Consider the following 17,098-nt stretch of genomic DNA (forward strand, 5'->3'; position numbering starts at 1 on the left):
TGCACAAAAAAGAAAGAATATGATGGCTTTCTTGTGTAATAGTTACAAACTCCAAACTGCTTACTCAGTTACCTTAATTTATTACTTTTTCATATGGACGAGGACTTTTACCATTAAAACTGTTAAGAGTTTTCAACAGTGTCCCAAGGACGTGTCTGATTGAATCTTTCCACGTATAGTGCAAAATTTTAAGTGGCAATATGATATCTTGCAGTTGGATGGAATAATATTTATTGAAGCTAAGCTGTCGACTGATTAGCGCGTTGTGCACTGTAACGATGGTGCCATCCCTGCTGTAGCACTGTGAAGATGCTTTCAGTCAAAGCACAGTGCGCTCTGAAAAATGAACCACTGTCTCAACAAGAAAAAGTGATGGAACAATTTGCATAGATTTTTTTGTTATTTCAACTTACTGTAACTATAGTTATTTCAACTTACCTAGAGTAGTCTTGTGGCATTAACTCAGTTGAAAGTTGAAATAACCTAAAAAAAAAAAAAAAAAAAAAAAAAATTTTTTTGCACATTGCTACATCAATTTCTCTCGTTGAGACAGCATTTTTCAAGTGTAGATGGATTTATCAGGTTTGGCACACCACCTGATACGTCACAGCTTTGTGACTGTGGATGATATTATTAAGTATTATGTTTTCACCCTGTTTTGTTTGTGTGGGTTGGTTTTTCAGTAGAATTAACATATTTTCTGGTCGCTATGTCACACTGGAATACTAGTGGCATCTGTCCAAAAATCCCTCAAGAAGAGTAAAAAACAAATGTATATAAAGCACATCTGTCTGTAAGACACATTTATTTTTGAAGTATGGCACTCATGCAACAAGAAGCAAGATTAATTTACACATTATTTATTTAGAATGCAAACACCATGTTAGCTAGCAGAAGCTAATGGACTAATTAATGTTATTTAAGAAACACAAAGAACTCAGGAGTAAACTGCTTGTTATAAACGTCAAAGGGGAACTCAATATATGTATGTTTACCTCACTAAATGTAAATAAACATTTTATTGATCACACATTTTTAAACTTTATAGCTAGCCTTACCTTAACCTAGCCTTCATCCTCAATGCAGTTTCTGTTATCCACTAAGTGGAATAATGTAGAGTGAAAAGTAGTATTAAGGCTATTCCTTCTCTTTATTCAAGAGCATGGTCTTATAGTTTCAGAACATCCATCCATCCATCCATTTTCTAAACCTGCTTATTCAAGTTAAGGGTGATGAGGGGGCTAGCGCCTGTCCCAGTGGTCATTGGGAGAGAAGTAGGCTACACCCTGTATAGACTGCCAGTCTACATATACCAGAGGTGGGACAAAGTCACTGTCAAGTCATTCTCAAGTTATCAATCTGCAAGTCCCAAGTCAAGTCTCAAGTCAGCTTTCAAACAATTGGTGGTTATGACTTGAGACTTGACTTGGGACTTGCTGATTCATGACTTCAGAGTGACTTGATGGTGACTTCGTCCCACTCCTGACAAACACATTCACACTCATACTTGCAGTCAATTTAGAGTCAACAGTTCACCTAACCTGTGTGTCTTTAGAAGTGGAAGGAAGCCAGAGCACCTGAAGGGAACCCACATGCACACAAGGAGAACATGCAAATTCCGCACAGAAAGGTCAGAAGTGAACCTGAGAACTTTTCACTGTGAGGCAATGGTACTAACCACTAAGCCACTGTGCTGCCCAGTTTGAGAGCATGATGTATTAATTTCACTCATTCTCGAAGACCCAGCACGTACTCCTCATTCAGATCTTCTTCTTCTTGTTTTACAGCAGTTGCCATCCATCTTAATGGTGCATTGCTGCCCCTTCTGCTACAGAGTGTGGATCAGACAGTACAGCATTGAGATTAATAGATCACACTGCAACTCCTCCACCTTGGAGGAGCACCTTGTCACACATGTAGACTGTCATGTTGTGATTGTATGTAATAATTCAGGATTTATTTGACATATAACACATTTTGAACTATAAATCACAGGACAAATCACACAAGTTAAAAAAAACAAACAAAGCATGAAAACATGGCACTCAAAAAGTAATGATGTGATTTTTGGATTTTTGTTGAATAACATGAACAGTTTGTGTTATTTCTGGATTTTGGAGATGTGGGAAAAGGGACTTTAACATTCTTTAACCTCGTAAGATATTAATTTTGGTCCTGCTAAAGACATACATGCAGAGCAGGTTGCTCAATGGATAGGAGTTGGGCTACCAAAATGTAGACCTGGATATCACTCCCCGTCACACTCTGTCTGTGTTCTTGGACAAGACACTTCATCTGCATTGTCCCAGTCCACCCATCTGTAAACAGGTCTTGTCTATGGATGTAAACTGCAGTGGATTTCTGTTCCATCCCGGAGAAGTCATACAATCTGAGGATAAGCAGTGACACAAATGGGTCTCTTGCCCTAATTTGGACCTCTTCTTCCAAAGGTACGAGGTCTGTTAGAAAAGTATCCGACCTTATTATTATTTTCAAAAACCATATGGATTTGAATCACGTGTGATTGTGTCAGCCAAGCTTGAACCCTCGTGCGCATGCGTGAGTTTTTTCATGCCTGTCGGTTGCTTCATTCGCCTGTGAACAGGCTTTGAGTGAGGTGTGGTCTACCCCTCTCGTCTATTTTTTATTGCGAATAAATGTCTGAACAATTTGGATGTTTACTGCATCAATTTTTTTCCAGAAACTGTAAGAGACCTCCAGGTGGACACCGTTCGAAAAATTAATATGGCTTTCAGGGACGATTTTATGGGGATTAAACAGATTGAGTGTTACTGCCCCTTTAAGGACGGCCCACAACTGCTGAGAGCGCAGCGCGCTCCCAGCGCCGATGGACAGGCTGACACCCCGCACAAACAACCAGACCATTTCCAACATGAAAGTTTTGTTGATCCGGGACCTCGTCTGACTTTCACAAAAAGGCAGAAGATGTGGACATCAGCACTTTTTCCAGCACATTCCACCGTTACAGGAGTTTTTTTTTCATGGAAAAAGAAGCCGAGGGACGCGCCACGGAGCCGTTCATTACGCGGGACAAAACCACCTCGGTGTTGGTCTCACAGGACGGCTTAAAGGTGGATTTCAGACTGATTCCGGTTGCTTTCCAGTCGTGTGAATATCCGATTGTGATTGTGCATGAGCTGGACATGCCAGAACATGTCCCGTGAGGCTTCATCACGGCGTTTCTTTTCGCCATGCAGCTCCGCCGCGACGCGCGGAATTCCTCCGCCTTTGTTCCTCTTTCCATGACAAAAACTCCTATAACAGTGAAATGTGGCGTTCATTTCTAAACTGGACGCTGTCTTGATCCGGTATGTCCTCTGACTAGCACAGGAATTGTGAAAAGACGTGGACATCAGCACTTTTTCCGGCACATTCCACCGTTACAGGAGTTTTTTTTTCATGGAAAAAGAAGCCGAGGGACGCGCCATGGAGCCGTTCATTACGTGGGACAAAACCACCTTGGTGTTGGTCTCACAGGACGGCTTAAAGGTGGATTTCAGATGGATTCCGGTTGCTTTTCTGTCGTGTGAATATCCGAGAAATTGAGCTTGAGCTGGACAAGCCCCAACATGTCCTGTGAGGCTTCATCACGGCATTTCTTTGCGCCGAGCGGCTGCACCATGACACGCCGAACTCCTCCGCACGTCTGTCTTAATGTGTTGAAAAAGTGCTGATGTCCACGTCTTTTCACAATTCCTGTGCTAGTCAGAGGACATACCGGATCAAGACAGCATCCGGTTTAGAAATGAATGCCACATTTCACTGTTACAGGAGTTTTTGTCATGGAAAGAGGAACAAAGGCGGAGGAATTCCGCACGTCGCGGCGGAGCTGCATGGCGAAAAGAAACGCCGTGATGAAGCCTCACAGGACATGTTCTGGCATGTCCAGCTCATGCACAATCACAATCTGATATTCACACGACTGGAAAGCAACCGGAATCCGTCTGAAATCCACCAAAACCACCGAGGCGGTTTTTTCCCCGCATAATGAACGGCTCCGTGGCGTGTCCCTCGGCTTCTTTTTCCGTGAAAAAAAACTCCTGTAACGGTGGAATGTGCCGGAAAAAGTGCTGATGTCCACATCTTCTGCCTTTTTGTGAAAGTCAGACGAGGTCCCGGATCAACAAAGCTTTCACATTGGAAATGATCTGGTTGTTTGTGCGGGGTGTCAGCCTGTCCTTCGGCGCTGGGAGCGCGCTGCGCTCTCAGCAGTTCTTGGCCGTCCTTAAAGGGGCAGTAACGCTCCTTAATCTGTTTAATCCCCATAAAATCGTCCCTGAAATCCATATTAATTTTTTGAACGGTGTCCACCTGGAGGTCTCTTACAGTTTCTGGAAAAAAATTGATGCAACAAAGATCCAAATCGTTCAGACATTTATTCGCGATAAAAAATAGAGGAGAGGGGTAGACCACACCTCACTCAAAGCCTGCTCACAGGCGAATGAAGCAACCGACAGGCATGAAAAAACTCTTGCATGCGCACGAGGGTTCAAGCTTGTCTGACGCAATCACACGTGATTCAAATCCATATGGTTTTGAAAAAAATAATAAGGTCGGATACTTTTCTAACAGACCTCGTATACACTCCAGTGAGTGCTTTTGTAATCTGAAATGCAACCACTTAAATCACAACCTTGTGAAATACAACAATATACTATACATGGAGTATCTCTATAGTAATGATTTGAAATTAAATTGAAAATGTTTTTTTTTTTTTTTTTTTAAATACATCTAGCACAATATTCTGTCATGAACATTGCACCATGTCTCAGGAGCTGATGGTCCTACTGTCTTGACTTTGTGTCAAATTATTTTAAATTGTCCACTTTCTAAAACCTGTAATGGAACACTTGAAGCGTTTCCATGGTAAAGGCTATAACCGACAAAATGCACCACCCACTGTGCAGATCTCAGTAACCAGCATATTTTATGCCTGAATTACTCGCGACCCCAAATATGTGTTTGAAATGTTTTGTTTTTTTTTATTAACTGACCTTAAACCCTTGTTTTGACCTTTACTCCCTGATGAAATGACCACCTGATGCACGTCGTTTTTAAAACACCAATATATTTTCACATCTGAGACAAGCTTTACTCAGCTCTGTGATGTCACAGTTCATGCACTGTAGGAAATATTTGCCAGGATTTAAAAGTAGAACTCCATTCTTTGCAGCCAGGAAACATAACTCTGTGGAGACTGAACCGCAGTTATATAAGTTAATATAAAAAAAATTAAAACTAAAATACTGTTTTGGTTTTTGGTTGAAGTTCAAATTAAACAGTTGTTGTTTCATTGGCATTTTGATGTCCATATTTAAAGCAGTAATAGGTTCTGAGGGACGTCATGATTGTGGTTGTTAGTGGTATGGAGGTTAAAATTGAAATCCTTCACATATTGCAGTGATATGATACATCAGTTTGTGGTTTGAAAGGTCACTTACAATGATCTCATAATAAATGGATGAGCTACTTTTGTTAAACGTCTGAGTGCACATCCAGACTCGAATGTGCGTCCTCTTAACAAGCCGTTCTCGCTCAGCTTCTCTCTTCTGTAAAAGTCATTTTGCTGTCGAAGTTTTCAGCTCCTTTTTATTAAGATGTCCGCTCGTAGTTTTGTACTTGGTGGGGTGAGTATCAAAGCTCATAAAATTGAATGAAATCATGAGAAAAATATTAGACTTCATGAGGCATTGAGTCGTTGCTTTAAGAGTTGACGCTGAACCAAATTGTGTGATATTGTGTGGGTTCACTTGTGTGTTCACACCACAGTTGTTGATTGTTTTCTGGTCTTTGATTTCAGGATGAGTTTTACCAGCAGTTACTGGCCCTCAGACAGCAGCCGTGGCACATTCCCAGCGACACAGATAGTGACATTCTGGAACCTCCTGAACAGGACAAGAGTGAGTAACCTATCTACCATTTACCTGTACTTTTTTCATTGTTTAACCTTGTTGTATCTTATTATCCCGCTCATTAAGGTGCTCTTGCAACTGCAGTTAACACACGTTACACATACTGTAATTTCTGATGTCTTTGCCTTTCAGTGTCAGTTTTTTTCCCCTCTTTCTGTTTCATGCTGTAAATGTCACTTCACCAAAATAACTAAAGCATGAAAATGGCAACAGATCTAATAAAGTGGAAATTGGTGCGTAAGCGTTCCTTGTGAAATTCTGAGATGGAGCACAAGACTCGACTCATGAAAATTTCCACAGTTCTGTGGGTGGGTGGGTATCAGAGAAAGAAAAAAGTTTCATTGGTATTATTGAAGAGATATATCTCTATTAGCATCCAGTCGATAGACCTGAACAGCTCTGACTTAAAAGTTGGACATCAAATAATAATATTGGTCTGGCTGGAATACAGGACTCTCTCTTTGAACATGACAGAATTAGATCAGACCTCCTTGAATGTTCTGGCCCATAAATCCCGTAAATGCATGTGGCACTTTGGTCTGATCATGTGAGTTTTGCCAGAATGAAATTGGGAGCAGTTTTTAATGCAGTGAGGTCCACTAACAAATCTAAATTTACGCTCTCTTAATGCTGATTAACTCATGGTAAAGAATATCCCTCAAGATGCCTCCAAGGATTTACATTTAATTGGAATAATAAAAAAATGTCATCTGAAAGCATTTCTGGAAAATTAATTATATCTATTAACTGTGTCCCCACAATGTGAAATTACTGGACATATGACCTATTTTTGGATTTAAAATTTGCTATTTGTCTAGATACTGTAGGCATACCACTAGTGGGGCAACAAAACACAAACTGTTAATTTAGAAATTAAGACTCAAATCTCTCTCTATATATGGCAATTGTTCTTGTATTGTTCCATATCTCCTCCATCAGTTTTGCAATTACAATAGCAATTTTTTTTTTCTTTTTTTCAGTGTTGCTAGATCTGTTGAGGGTATAGGTCCTTGGGACATTTTTATGGCATTGGGTGTGTATGTGAAGGGGAATATACTGTACATACATGTAATACAACTTCTATGTTAGCTCCCGTGTAGTGGCGCAGCTGCACTGTAACTCTGCACCAATACCACTATAAATCCCTTTGTGCGTAGTGTGGAGTCTCTGACTGATCCAGGCACAAACTAATTGAAATTCTGTCATCAAACTGACAATTGGTACATTAGATATGTATCAATAACTTATCTTATTTGTTTAATCCATCACTGTGTACATAAGGATGAAAAACGTCTACGGATTGTGCTCTGAAGTGAGCTCCCGTGCAACAATGAAAAGGTGGCATAAATATCATATCAGCATGAACCCCTTGTGTGTTTCTGACCACTCAGGGTGCAAACTAAGTTTAAATTCTATCAGCATATGATTTATACATTAAATATACAGGGATCCAGAGTGGGAAACACCTCTAGCATTTTGCTAATGTTTAAGAAGTAGCAACTGGGGCAGTGTGATGTCAAATGAAATCGATATTCCATTCAAGGAATTCTGTCATCTGGACTAACCAGCCCCGTCAGTGGTTGTGCACGGCACAACAGGCCATTTTGTTATTTATACCATTAAGTCAGAGGTTTTTTGGGTCAGCTATTCAAGCTGCAAATGTATTGCATGGGGAATCAAAAAGACAGTTTTCATTGACATTATGTAATAAGACCTACAGTCAAATGTAGGATGAAACAGGGAAATGTTTGTCATATAGAAAAATATTTTGGTCTTGAGGGTAGTTGTTTTGTTAAGCATATTTCTTGCACAATGAATGCATAATTTTGCCTAATAGCCCCTGTGGGCTTGCTTTAAGCCTCAGCCGTAGTGACGGTGTGTTGAAAGGATGTGAGGCACATATTGGACTGGAGGTGACTGAGACATATTGAGAGAGAAACCCTGACAGACGCAACAGCCGCAAGACGTGACAAAGCCCTTTTTGGTGTGAGAGAGGTCCCGCATGACTGTTCACTGAAGTATGGTTTACATGTGTGTGTATTGTTGTGTGTGTGTGTCAGTGTGTGTGTGTAAGACAAACTTGTTTTCAGTGAGCAATTTTCCTGTAAATGTGCTTTATTTTAAAAACAGATTTTCAATGGCAGTTTCTTTTCCAACCATGAAAATATACAATTGGATTACATACTAGTGTGAACCCTGAGTTTGGACTACTAGACTATATTCCCTTAAGGGAAGCAAAGCTGATTGCACAAGCAAGGAAGAAGGTTGATGCATGTGTATGCCAGTTCCCAAGTCAGCATTACTTCCTTGTGGTTGGCTATGGCTCAGGATAAACTCACACAACCTTGTGTTCAGATTTCATGGTTAACCAGAGAAGAGTTATGTTGAGCTATCCAGTGTTGACTACGAGTTGACATGGAGCTGTGACTTTGGACAAAGTTCAGCAGGACTTTAAAATGAGCTCCTTGACTTCAGTGTGCACCATGTTGTCCAGAAATATGTAGAGGTGGGCCGATCTTACCCCAACCTATCCTGTGTTGGATACATGTTCAGCTGAGTTATTTTGGGTTTTGTCAGAGTTTGCAAAAGTTGTTACAAAAACTGGTACTAGTTTAAGTTCCTTATTCAAGGCCACCCCTGCCCATTCTCCATGTAATGTGGCACTGCATCAGGAAGGGCATTCGCCGTACGACTTGTACCAAATCAGCAACCCTGTGGCAAAACAAGGGAGAATCCAAAGTGACTTACTTACTAGCTAAACCGTCCCCAGTTTACGTTGAGGTTTGCTGAGTAGTGTGCTGTTCCTCCCACCCAAAGTTATGCACAATCTGTGCCAAGACGCTACTTTGGAAAACTTGCCACACTCACCCAGGTGTGAAAGTTGCATCACTCCCAATTGAGGATACTGGACCAGCACAGCTTGAAAAGGTACCAAACTCAGCTGGGTGTGAGCGAATCGCTTGAAAAGAGACCTCTTTCTTGCCGTTGCAGTCCATTACCATTTTATTCATTATATACAGTGGATTGAGATGCTTACTGTTGTGATTTGGTGACATATCAATAATAATATTACATTTATGTAGCTAGCAGTGACAGCATAGCGGTTGCATTCTCTCTCGTTTGCCTTGTATTGTTGAGTCCTCCCACTTGCTCCCCTCGGGACACGAACTCACGATCTCTGGCTTGTAAGGTGGATGATCTAACGAGAAGGCCAAAAACTATTAGAAGTTGGGGAATGAGGTTTACGCACTACCACATGCACAGCGACTCCTGCTGGCCTCTGTAGCACCAATGTAGCAGCTTCTAGTCTCTCATCTGTGTTGTGTTATTGTGTTAGAAAATGGAAGAAAGTACATGGTTGTGCTCTACCCTGTAAGTGCAAATTTGTTTCCAAAACGAGTAATTTCTTAGATGTCTATGCAAAGTTTTAATTAAATTTATTAGTGCCGAATCACAATATATCACCCCAGCGTGTTTCACAAGATTAAGCTTGAACTTTACCAAACTCCCTGACCAAGTATTTAGGAAACAACAGTAACAGAAAAGCATCTTCAGGTATTTTTGAGGAAGAACCCTCAAGCAGATCATACTCAGAGAGGTGACCAACTGCTTTGGCCATACTAACAATAACAGGTGAACAAAATACAACAAACTAGAGCATCATGCTCATAGAGCGCAAACCTCTGCCAACACTAGTTTCCAATTCCAAAAAATTTGAAAAACAAATTGGGACCCTTTTGTTTGAGATATAAAATGTACATCAAATGGACTTTTCAATATGAAATTCAGATGTCCACAAAATCCACAATCCAGATCAGATCCAGATCAAGCTTTGCCAGGCGATAGTGCATGCCAGTCTGCACCTCACTTACAAATGAGAGTGATTGGGGCATGTTTGATTAAGATATAATGTAAAATATGTACATTAAATGGGGTTTTCAATGTTAAGTTTTAAATAGCCACAAAATCTGTAAACCGGATCAGATCCAGATCAGACTTTGTCAGTCAATAAAGCATACAGCCTACATAATGCTGTCAAATATGAAAGAAATTTGATATTTTTTGACAGTTATGAATTTTTAAAAATTCCTTCAATGTTAAAGATAGGGATTTTTCCAAGGTTTTTCTTAACTTTGACCTTGAAGATTGAATCAGTTCTTGCCTATCAGGATATAAATCTTCAGTATAAATTTCATAACGATATATGAAAAATTGTGGGGTCCAGGCTGTTGACAAGCAAACAAACAGACAGACAAACAGGGGTGGAAACATAACCTCCTCCAACTTTAGTGGCAGAGGTAATAATTGTCAAGCATGCAAAACAAAAGCGAATGTTCATATTTGAAGTCCCCGAGAAGGAGTCCAGCTGGCACCATGACCCACTCCCATGACACAGTTCATAACACAAGTTATAGCATCCAGCGACTTCAAACATCAAGTGGACTGCCAGGCAGTTCAGCCAACTTTTGAATCCAACTATCATGCTACACCATTGTGTCCCAATCCTGATCCTCATAATCCAGAGTACTGTGTACTTTCCATTTCTTCCTCCTCTAACAACACACTGAGCCCAATCAGGTTTGTTCCATTTGTCAGATAGCTGTTGGTTGACTGAACACACCTGACAAAGCTGATCTAAGTAAATCTGGGACAAATGGAAAATACACAGTCCTTTGGGTCCCAAGGACTAAGATTGGGAAATGCTGTCCTGCATTTACAAAATGATCAGAGACACGTCGGTTCCTTAAAACTCAAATTATTGAGTTTATGTTTCAGTATTTTTAGTTTAAACTGTTTAAGCCTGCCACAAACAGGCTACGTTCTTTTTTTTTTATTGAAATGCTCCATTTGCCTGCCATAGAAACATCTGAACAAAAGAGCAAAATAGAACCGTGGGCTCCCAGTAATCCCATATTCATGCATGAACATATATCACCTCAGTTAATTTATCAGCAAATTAAGCAAAAAGTGCTCGTGTTTCTTTATTTTCCCTTGCGTGCTATTTTTCACAGCCATTCTGAGAACATTTCACTCTGGACATGTTTCTCTACAGTGCTCATTTACTGAGTGATTGAATCTGTGCGTGTATGGACTCACTTCATTAGTGCAATGACACCATCTTACCAGGACCAAACCACGTGTCTAAACTGTGCCAAGTGTATGGTGAGAGCTAAATCACGGAAAAAGCAATCCGTAGCTATTTCCTGTTATTTTGTAAACTTCAACAATAGGATAACCACACGTACCACAATGAAGATGAAAAGAAGTCTGTCCTTTTTCGCCATCCTAACCTCTGTCATTTATGGCTGTGGCTCTATCAGCACATTCATTAATTCACAATAGAATTACATCAGTACATTATGTTGTATACATTTCTAGAGGAAATAATTTCCATCTTGGGAGGTACTCTTCTGCACAGGCCTCATTGTTTAATGGAAAAAAATAAGCTGAATTTGCTTTGGTTGTATGTCATTAATACTGTATATACTTTTAATGTGTAATCTGTTGTAAACGAATAACTTTGCATTTTCTGACCAAATCTTTTCATAGGTAGTGCACGAGATGCCAATAAGAGATCTGTGTTTTCAGGTGAGAATCTGAACATTTAATGTTGTCAATAGAGATGTTTCTCAAACTTAACCTTTGCTAACAATTAACCAGACTAGTGACAATGTATCAGGTTGAGTTTTGGAGTCTACATTCTGCTATGTAGGATTACTTGGAGTCCCAAATGTTAACTACCCAGGCAGAACCACAATCCCTCTTTACTGAAATTAACTATTAGAACATCATAGCCATGTGTTATGTAAGTGTCCTCTTGGCCTGGCATAGTCTCTGGGGTTCTCAGCATTGAGGCAAGTACATGCTTAATCATGCATTGGAAAATGTTCCACATGGTCATAGTGTCACAGCTGATGATTCTTCAAGATGCACTTCATAAGCATCACCTGGGTCAACTTAACTATTTGCACATTAGACAGTCATTCTAGAAATACACAAAGGTTCTCAGAATACCAAAGCTATCCATTCGTAGTGGCCCTAGGATGCTGGACATTGGGATATTTATACATTTGCAGTGGCACTGGCATTACAATATGCCACTGGTTACCATATGCCTCTCCCAAATGGTAAATGGACTGCATCTGTATCAGGAGCTCAAAGCGCTTTACAAATAATGCCTCACATTCACCCTGATGTGAGGGTGCTGCCATACAAGGTGTTCACTACACACCAGGAACAACTTGGGGATTAAAGACCTTGCCCAACTGATTGAGTAATTTTCCAGTCAGTCTGGTTTGAGGTTGTGTGCGGTTCCCCTTCTTGTGGCTCTGGAGGTGCCCACAGTTCCCAGTGTTGATATGTCAGTCTAGAGGGAGACCTGAGAGCTGGCTGGCTGCTGCCTGGCTATCGAAGATTTTCCGGTCAGAGGATCTTCTGGCCCCAAGCTTTAACCACTAGACCATCAAAGACATCATGATGCCATAGGCTCTTTCCAGACACCTCTCAACCACATTGGCATTGAGTTCTTGATGAATGCCACTGCTGAGTTAGGTAGGCATAGATTTTCCTGAGTCCCAAGTCAAGTTCCTTTGTCTTGCCTTGGGTCCTGGATCTGTGTGTAAATATGAAATTTTGAGGTGAAAAAGAGTGACAGCTAGGGTTATTTGAGGGTGTTTGTTGGAAAAATGATCATTCCTCTATATACAATTCTAGACTTTTGATTTCGGTGTACCCTTGATTATGTGGACTTGGTCAGGATGGGGTTCAAGATCCCCAGGACCTGATCAGAGGACCTGGTCAGAGGACCTGACCAGGTCCGCATAATCACGGGTACACCGAAATCAAAAGTCTATAACTGCTTTATTATATGATGAATAAGAAAATTGGGAGTTTGTCAAACATACTAAAACTGAAAAATCAATTTCAGTTTCAACTCTTTATTATTACTGTCATACTGCACCAAATGACATCCCATCGATCGACTGGAGATGCCTGTTAAGTCCGTGATGAAGAGTCATCAGACTTGTTTTCTTATAAAGTTCGCCATTCGCCTGTCTAGCTTCTGTGTAAAATTGACCGAGTACTCTGTCAAGCATCCGTCTGTCATAAGTTTGAAAGCTGGGCGCATGTCCCTTTTCAGTAACGTACTTGCAAAACATGTTGGCTGCTGTGTATTTCTGCAGGTGTTCTTCGTATGTTTTTCATGTAAAATTTGTTTTAAGTCAGCGTAGCTAACAGACGCAAACCTGTCTTCTGCCATCTTGTCAACAAACTGTCAGCCAAAGTAGGCGTTGTATCGCGTTATCTGATTATCGATAGAAAGTGTCGCTCGATTAGCAAGCGCTGCGCTACGCTGCATGTGAGGTGTACTCGGCTCCACGAGCGGTCAACTCGGCATGTGGTACAGCTCAGAAAGTGGTGAATGGGCCAATCAAAAGTTGGAAAAATCACTTACCATATAATATGTTGATTACAGACTCTGCAGCGGGTCTGTAATCAATGATTTCTGCAGCACGACTCCACTTTGAAGCGTGAACCAATGAAGCAATGCTTTGATCCACTGGCTTGTTGGTTGTTTGATTCGCTGCTCTTCAGAAGTGGCAAGTCCACTTCTTAACCCCTCTCAAAGCCATTAAAATATTGGGAGTCACTTTTGTGTGGATTAAAATCACTAACTGGGACTCTTGTCTTGTTGCAGTCAAGAAACGAGAATCGTCCTCCGTTCTGTTGGCACAGCTCCAAACGCTGGACCGCTTTCCGCTGAGACAGAGTGCAGTCGGAATTAATAACTTCAAAACAAATCGCCGCTTCATTGTAATACAGACAAGAAACTACAATAGACTATTTTTCATCCCAAAATGAGAAGTCCTGCATTCTTTATGAATTACATCCTGACGTGCAGCACAGCTGGCTGCAAGAGTTCACCTCAGATGTATGGAAAGACATTCATGCCAATAGTGTCTGAAAGGAAATGCTTTTGACAAAAACTACAGATTTTGTTTATTTCTATTTATGTACAGAGCTCAAGGATCCACCACGTAGAGTTTATTATGTCCAGAGTTTAAGGATTCAGTGACCAATTTCACATTTATTTACTTTATGTCTCAATAAAATGTTGTTCAGTTTCAATTCAATTTCAATTTAATCAGCTTATAAAGTGCCAATTCAGAACAAAAGCCATCTCAAGGCACCTCACACAGAACAGTTCAACATAAAAAAATAAAAAAAATCAAATACATAATTAAAAACAGAAGTAAAAGAATAAAACAGATAAAAAAAATAAAAACTATTCATAAGAAAGAGAATAAAAATAGATTTTAAGTCTTGACTTAAAAATGTCCATGGATTCTGACTGCCTCGGTCACAGGAAGACCGTTCCACAGAGCAGGTGCACGATAAGAAAAAGCTCTTTGACTCGCAGACATAGAAAACCTGTAAAGCCTACCATACACAAAAAATTCACAAGAGGTATCGATAAGGGAATCAGATTGATAAGCGGAATCGATAATGGTATCGATATTGATAAAATCTTATCAATACCCATCCCTAGTGAAAACTGTATAGTGCAGGAAAAGTGGAGGGGTTTAAAAATGCAAGCTTCTCCTGCTGCTCCCACTTTTTATGAGCTTTGGAGTTGTATTCTGCTGCCAGCATTGGTGTTCTGTTACTGAGTGTTTTTGGGCCAATAGCATTTTGGATCTTCTTTCACAAACGTTTGGTATATTTCAACTGTCACCCAGTTATCCTTGCATCGCTCTCACCCAAGCCTCTATCGAAATGAATTTATGCACCGTTGGTTCACATTACCATTGCTTATGTAACCATATATGTGGCAAAGTCAAATGAGTGGTTACATAATGAGACCCAGATGAAGCATACTGTTGCAAACATCTCTCGTGAGGCAACATCAATAATACTGGAATAATACTATGACAGGTGTTTCAGTGTTGAGACTCCAGCGATGGCACCAGATCAAGGCAAACACCAAAACATCATCTTGGTGGAGGCATATAGATGGCTTCTTTTGGAGCACTGGTCTTCTTGGGTGGTTGCCAATTGAGATATGGGGTGTTCAGTAAGGTGGTGGATGTGTCAACATACAGCAACAGCACCAGACCTGGTTAATGCACACATTTCACGTGTCTGAAGTAGTTCCAGGATTTGGACTTGTACAGACCTCTAATCTTGGTCACCAGAAATGTGAAATGCAAGTTTTGCTATTGCTTCAAGTTCAGGGAGCTGTAATGTTTGTCAGTGACTTCACTTGTGGAGCCATAACATGTTACCCAAATAGTCACCAGTGAGTGAGTTGGTACAGGAGCCTCCACCTTCATTCATGGTCCATTCAGTTATACTCACAGGCAAAACAGAGGGCACTCTCTAATGTGATGGGTTGTGGCTGGCCACGTATGGAGGCAGGAACAATTCCATTGAGTCACTTGGTTTCTGAGTTTACATGCAGCAGACAGTGTCAACTCTCAGCGTCAACACTGGGTAGAAGGAGAAAGTCAGTCTGGTTTGAGGTTGTCTGCGGTTCTCCTTCTTGTGGCTCTGGAGGTACCCACAGTTCCCAGTGTCAATGTGCCAGTCTGGAGGGAGATCTGAGAGCTGGCTGCTGCTGCCTGGCTATCGAAGAAGCCAGAGCATTGCCACAGCAACCAAACCTAAAGCTGGCTGCTTAAGTCACTTCGATTGCTTCTCTCCCAGGAGTTACTGCGACGTCGAGTCATCGGACCCTCCGCAGGGCAGCAGCATGCTTCATTTTCCATCTCATGTTTGTCATGACAAGTTCAAATATTAAGTCTTTCATAGTAATTCTGCCCCAGTTATTATTCTTATTAGTGGTTGAGTGTGTCTGATTTATTTTCTTTGAGACTCATATTTTTGTGCTTATTTTATTTTATTTATTTTTTTACAGGTCTCTAATGATGAAGACCAGAGAGTCACCAAACTATTATGCAAACCACTGGACATTTTGAATACGTGTACAGAGGCAATTATTTTTATAATTCTTATGAATGAAAAAAATAAATGATTGTATACTTTTTCACAGATGTTGATATTTCATAGGACACTGTACTGCAGTCATATGTTATAATGTAAAAATATTACTTCACATTATGGAAATTTGCTCTGTAGCATGCTGTAAAATTTCCATGCGGCGGTTGGAATAAGATGCATTGTTAATGTTCACCTTTTCCTAGACCTCGTGCATACTCACACTGAGTGCAACATGGTTCTAAAGCAGTTTAATGACATGCACTGTTAAGATGTAATGTTTATGAAATAGAAAATGAATGTAGAGGGAATAAAAGAAATGCTGTTCTCTGAATTAAAATGAGATTGCACATGTATTTTGTTGATTTTTATACCATGATAATGTGTGTTGTTGTGACTTTACCTTTAAAATGTTTCACCTGAAGATAATAATAGCACCTGAGTGGACAAAGGGTGCCAAGGGGATACTTGTCATTTGTTTTTATGCATTTGTGGGGCTGCCCAAAACATTGGGGGATTTAGATAAGGAGGCAAAGCTTTCCTTTCAGTTTTGTCAAATACAGACAGCAATGAAAAGGTAACCACCTTGGTGAGGTTCAAAGATCACTAATAAAGTTCAGGATCAAAGTTCAGCAACCTGGATCAAACACCAACTGTCAAATATAATCAATCAGAACAAAAGATCGGCCATCAGGATCAAAGATAATCCATTAGAATCTAATATCAGCATCAACAGTGAGTGATCAGGATCAAAGCTCAACTGTCAGGATCAAAGGTAAGCAATCCTAATTGAAAATTGGGATCGAAGTTAAACAACCTGGATCAAAGCTCAACAGTCAAAAATGATGAATCGGAACAAAAGCTCAGGAGGTGTCAACTGCATACTTCATGCTGAGTTTGAGACAGGACTCAGAGATATTCAAATATTAAGGTCAGTACTAACATCTCCAAAAGCACGTTTTCCATAATGCATCAATAGAGATGAAACCTTCTAAAATAATAATAATAAACTGATAAGTTGGTGAATCACAAGTTAAAGGTGGCTTCAGACATGTTTTTTCCCCAATCAGGTTGATTTACTTTGGATTTTCAGTTCATTAACACATTGGTACATTAATGCAATAATTATGGCAACAAATTTGATTTATGTCACACTTTTCACAACA

At 40.3% G+C, this 17,098-nt stretch overlaps 1 protein-coding gene across 1 annotated transcript in view; it reads left to right on the forward strand.

Moving 5' to 3' along the window:
- Positions 1-16,119, forward strand: part of c1h8orf34 (chromosome 1 C8orf34 homolog) — a 295,839-nt gene extending 279,720 nt beyond the window's left edge. Inside the window, exons 13-15 of the mRNA XM_034169848.1 lie at positions 5,822-5,921; positions 11,484-11,522; positions 15,853-16,119. Of these exons, the coding sequence (XP_034025739.1) occupies positions 5,822-5,921; positions 11,484-11,522; positions 15,853-15,860 (147 nt within the window). The 3' untranslated portion in view covers positions 15,861-16,119. The remainder of the gene's footprint in view (positions 1-5,821; positions 5,922-11,483; positions 11,523-15,852) is intronic.
- Positions 16,120-17,098: the final 979 nt, after the last annotated feature.

Source organism: Thalassophryne amazonica, chromosome 1 (genome assembly GCF_902500255.1).
Source record: "Thalassophryne amazonica chromosome 1, fThaAma1.1, whole genome shotgun sequence".
In the NCBI taxonomy this organism is placed as follows: domain Eukaryota; kingdom Metazoa; phylum Chordata; class Actinopteri; order Batrachoidiformes; family Batrachoididae; genus Thalassophryne; species Thalassophryne amazonica.